The 5,034-nt window shown below is 39.2% G+C and overlaps 1 protein-coding gene across 1 annotated transcript; it reads right to left on the bottom strand.

Annotated features, from left to right (window-relative positions):
• Nucleotides 1–29: 29 nt before the first annotated feature.
• On the bottom strand, nucleotides 30–4,760 carry LOC121963898 (laminin subunit alpha-5-like; the record flags this gene model as incomplete). Its single annotated transcript, XM_042514132.1, has 7 exons — nucleotides 4,659–4,760; nucleotides 4,360–4,573; nucleotides 2,974–3,100; nucleotides 2,573–2,712; nucleotides 1,810–1,925; nucleotides 874–1,085; nucleotides 30–231 (listed from the first exon to the last, which is right to left on the bottom strand). Coding segments are annotated over exons 1-7 (1,073 nt in total), but the record flags the coding sequence as incomplete, so codon positions are not given.
• Nucleotides 4,761–5,034: the final 274 nt, after the last annotated feature.

The raw sequence follows: 5,034 nt of genomic DNA, 5'->3' as shown, positions 1-5,034 counted from the left end.
GTTATTTGCTCTGTCTCGTCTTGTCGTACCTGCACTGTCCGCTGAGGTTGTCGCAGTTCACATCGGGGGAGACGACGCCCGGCCGCGAGCAGTTGCAGACCTCGCACCCGACCACAGGGTGGCAGCCGAACGTCTGAGGCTGGCACTGGGTGCATTCTGGGAGGACAGTCCTCGGAGGGCAGATACAGTCGCCGGTCACCGGTTCACACAACCTCGTCCCACAGTTACAGGCTGGAGGAGAGACGAGGAAGGAGACAGTTAGTTACGCAGGAAGAGACAGTCCTCTGCTCAGAGAGAGACAAGTTACTGCAGCCACAACAGATTATAGATGGATTTTAAGTCTGAAAAAGTTTATCCTTTTTTTTTTTTTTTTTTTTAAACAAACAGCAATGAGCAACTTGGTAAGAAATGTTCAACAAATTGCAAGAGATTAGTAGATTTAGAAAATAATGATAATAAAATATCAAAGGAAAAATGTCACGGAAAAACCTACATTTAAATATAGATATTCAAAATCTTGTTTCAGAACTATATTATTTTAAAGCACTTTTTACCGAGTCCCTTTGCTTCGTTTGTTTTTTTATTTTCATTTCTTTTAACTGATTTTAAGGTAATTTTCTTTGACTTTTTCATGTTAATTTTTGGGTCATTTCTCCTTGCCGGCTGTAAAGCCGTAAAGCTTTTTAACATGGAGATCTGGATATTGACTCGCTCTTGGAGCCAGCCTCTAGTGGACATTAGAGGAACTGCAGTTTGTGGCACCTCTGCATTGGCTTCTTTTTTCAGCCCCGGATGTTGCTGCTCGATTTACATTTATAATCAGGGTGCCAAAAACAAATTATTTGACCTTCACTCGACCGTTTAGACACTCACGTCTGCAGTTGGGGAATCCCCAGTAGCCGGTGGCGCACATGGAGCAGTCTCTGCCGATCACGTTGGGTCTGCACTGGCACTGACCGCCGAACTGCTCGCAGGTGTCGCTCTCGGCTCCGACCTCGTGGCAGGCGCAGGGCATCGCCCCGTTGTTGAAGAAGGCGGACAGAGACACGGCCGAGGTGAGGCAGAACGGAGAGGCCGTGGACGGACTGGAGGGAGGAGAGGAAAAGAGTCCGTCATTCACAAACTGTAGAAAAACATCCATGAAGAAATTTCTGTTTTCACAGTAAGAACAAAGAAACACTTTATATATATTATTGTCATTGCTTTTCTTTTTTAGTTTGTTAAGCTGTCTTTATATTTACTTGTTTATGCTATGGACCTTTCTGCGTGTCTGAAATAAAGATTGAATTGACTTGTTTAACCGTTTGTGACCTGGAGTGACATCAGTTTTCTTGTGCAGCGTTTAGATGCCTTTCACATGTATTTAACTCTTTACTTTGGGCAAAATTGATATGACTTCTTTCAAAACATGAGCAAAAAGGCAATGAGCAACTTTGTAAGAAATGTTCATCAAACTGCAAGAATTTAGTAGATTTAGAAAAAAAAAGATAGGAAAAATGTCAAAGAAAAAAAGAAATGTAAAAATACATAAATATGGATATTTAAAATTCTGTTGCAGAATTATATAATTTTAAAGCGCTTGTGTTTTCTTTCTTTTTTTTTATTATTTTTTTTTTTTTTTACTAATTTTCAGGTCATTTTCTTCTACTTTTTACTAATTTCTTGCAAATTTTTCCTCTTTTGTTACTCATTGCCTTCTTCCAATGTTTTTGAAAGACATCAAACTCATTTTCTCAGGTTTCAAAGGGTTAAAATGTGCATTATGAACACTCTTGCATATTGAACTTCCTCCCATGCTGAGATACTGACTCGATGTAGAAGCTGTTTTGGCCGCAGTTGCTGATGAAGTCGTATGATTTATCCAGAGGCTCCTCGCTCAGGTAGCTGGAGCTGTAGCTCTTCTCAGGCACGACCAGAATATAATCCTGTGGAGACACAAGTATGAGATACAATCTTTCTGCTTATTTTTCAGAGATCAAACTTTTATTTCTTCATCAAAGAGCCGATGGGTATTAATACTTCCAAATTCATTTTTATATCGCGAATAACACCATATGTGTGTCAAAGTCAAGAGAAAACATTTGTCATGAAGTCTCAGCATCTAAAAAAAACCTGCTGAATCATGCGCTAATGTGCTGTGAAGGTTTTACCCAAATAATGCTGAAATTACCTGAGTTTTTGCCCTGATTTCCCCACAGCCACAGTTTTTGGAGCTCCCTGAAAAAGGTCCCATATCAGAGGCAAATCTGCGCTTGACTACTACGTGTCGGAGACGTTGTCAGCCAGCCACAGCCAATGAAAGCGCAAGATACAGGCTTTTTACAATGTAAAGTGTCTCTGAGTTTCTTGAAAAGCGCTCTATGAATAAAATGTATTATTATTATTATTAAGATGGACTATTGCATGCAACTTTCAATAAGTTATAAGCCTAATCACTTTTTGAAAGATCTTGAAACTGTTGCTGGTCAGTCAAAATAATAATATTAATAATAATAATAACAATAACCTTAACCCTAAGGAGAAGATGGAGGAGCTTCACTTTGGTAAACAAAAGGAGAGAAATGAAACGTACCAGCCACAGCGTCTTGTCAGCAGGTATCTGCACGGTGACGAAAACCTCGTGGTCCGTCACATCCAGAATGATCTGGTTCTCAGACACCAGGACGTTTCGGCAGCCGTATGCGTGCGGGCAGAAGGAGGCGTTGGCGTGGCCTGATGCACAAAAACAAAAGAAAACATGAAAACCTTATTAACCCTTTAAAAAAAACAAACCAATTTTCTAAATTGACATATTTCTTGCCATTTGTGCAACATTGAGGTCTGAAGGTTTATAGACTTGTGAAAGTAATTTTACTCCAGGTTTCAAAAGGGTTAATCTATTTTAAATGATCATTATTGAAACGCATTAATCATTATTTATGTGTTGTATTGATTTTACAAACTACACAGTGTCATCACTCAGCATGATCTCACCCTGCCAGATCCGTCCTCCGTTGATGTAGACCTGCACGGGGTAGTTGGGGTGGAGCGGCTGGTGGTAGTGGAGGATGAAGACGTAACGTCCCAGCGCATGGACACGGGTGGAGTACACAGCTGCATTCTGGGTAACGGGATGATGATGAGGAAGAGATTGGAAACAGACAAAAACAGTATTTGGTGAGTTTTAGATGTCAGGATTCTTTGCTCATTTCTTCCCGTGATCTTCTCCATTTCCAATATTTTAATCTCACTCAGGAAATCTAACAGATTATTTTTCAACGATTTAAAGCTGATGAGTCAAAGTGGGCAGGTTTGGTGATGCGTCATCCCGTAAAGGTTTAAAACAAGTTCCTGTAACTGAAGCTCTGCGTGGATTTAGGCTGGATTATAATCTCTGCAGTGATGAAGACCTGCCGGCTATCAGACATTAACATCTGTGTCCTGATACCCAGAAACCTTCGATGTTCGGGTCATTTCCTACAGCTGGTTCGGATTTCATCTGCTCTCCGAATCCAAAGCACGACAGCGATTTTAGAGTTTTGATTCCAGGTTTCTTGTGCAGCTGCTCCCCCTGAACCTTTATTTTACCAACTTTATAATCCTTTGTGTAGTTTAATCTGTAACAGCAGCTGATACATTTAAGTATCACATTTAATTATTTATTTTTTTACTCCCTTCATGCTATTACCACCCAGCTATTTATATGTATTGCTTTTATTGTAATATTACTACAAATATCACTGTTCAATTATTTTTCATTATCATTTATATTAGTCATTATTATTCAATTTGCTATTATTATTATTATCATTTTATTTATTTTTCTCATAGGTTTTTTCCATTTCACACAAACGCAATCAAATACATCAACATGGGTGCCATATTTGACAAATCTTCCCAAATTCAAATGCTTTTGCAAGATATTATTATTAGAATTTATTATTATAGGAAATTTCTTTTCCTTTTTTGTTTTTATTGTTGTTGTTGTTGTTTGTTGTGTCAGCTTGTTTTTCTTTAAGTGTCCTTTGATGATTTTTCTTATCATGATTGTACCTTTAAATCCAGCAATGTTTCACAGTTTCTGTTTTGTCTTTTTGCACCAATTTCTAATAATTATAACAATAATAGGTAACAAAGTATCATCATCTCCTCTTTTCCTGTAATATTTTTGTCCATGAAGCAACTTTCAACACCAGCATTTCTCTAACAAAGTCATATAAAATATATATGAAAATAGTTCCTTTTCACTGACTAAATCGACCAAACACAGTTAATTAAATCTCTGAACCTCAAGTAAACTGCTCCAAACACAACTACAGTCAACACGAAATTCAAAAACGAAGTTACATGTTAATATTAACATCTGCACCAGCTGTGTACCTGCAGTGAGTCCAGCCTGACGTGCTCGCTGCTGTCCGCTCCGTACGGAGGCCTGTCTCCTCCCGTCCAGGCCGGCTCGTCTCTCTGGTGGAAGGGCAGAGGAGGAGCGGCTGCAGGGGAGGCCAGGACGGGCTCCTGCATGGAGGAGCTCTGGCCCTCCTTCAGGACCAGCGAGTCTGATGGGGTCTGGAAGCGTGAGGGGACGCAGGAGGAACTGCAGCGACAGAAATGAGGAGAACAGGTTAGTTTTTAAAGTCGTTAAAAAGCAAATGAAGTACAGTGATTATATGTTACTTCACCTGTCGGGTGAGAACTGTCCATGAGTGCTGATGCAGTGGACTTTAGGTTCAACGTACTCCATGCTGAACTGGTCTTTAGGCACCAGGTACACTTTGTGCTGAGGACGATGAAGAAACACAAATTTTAACAGAAATATGCACAAGATCGGTCGGTCAACAGAGCGTTAATAGATTTTTCACTTTCAAATTTACCAATCATCTGAACAAACATTAGTTATTGAATTTATATGCAAAATATGCCATTTAAGATATCACTTAGGCAACGTGTAAATGAGCACTTTTCCCCAGCTTAGAAAAAAAATAAATAAATATAATTAATGTAGAACATTTCTTAACAAGTTGCTCAATGCCTTTTTTTGCTATGTTTCTGAAATAT

This window comes from Plectropomus leopardus, unplaced genomic scaffold, assembly GCF_008729295.1.
Source record: "Plectropomus leopardus isolate mb unplaced genomic scaffold, YSFRI_Pleo_2.0 unplaced_scaffold13167, whole genome shotgun sequence".
Classification (NCBI taxonomy): domain Eukaryota; kingdom Metazoa; phylum Chordata; class Actinopteri; order Perciformes; family Serranidae; genus Plectropomus; species Plectropomus leopardus.
Note: the sequence above shows the minus strand (reverse complement) of the source record. Positions and strands in the feature narration are given on the sequence as shown.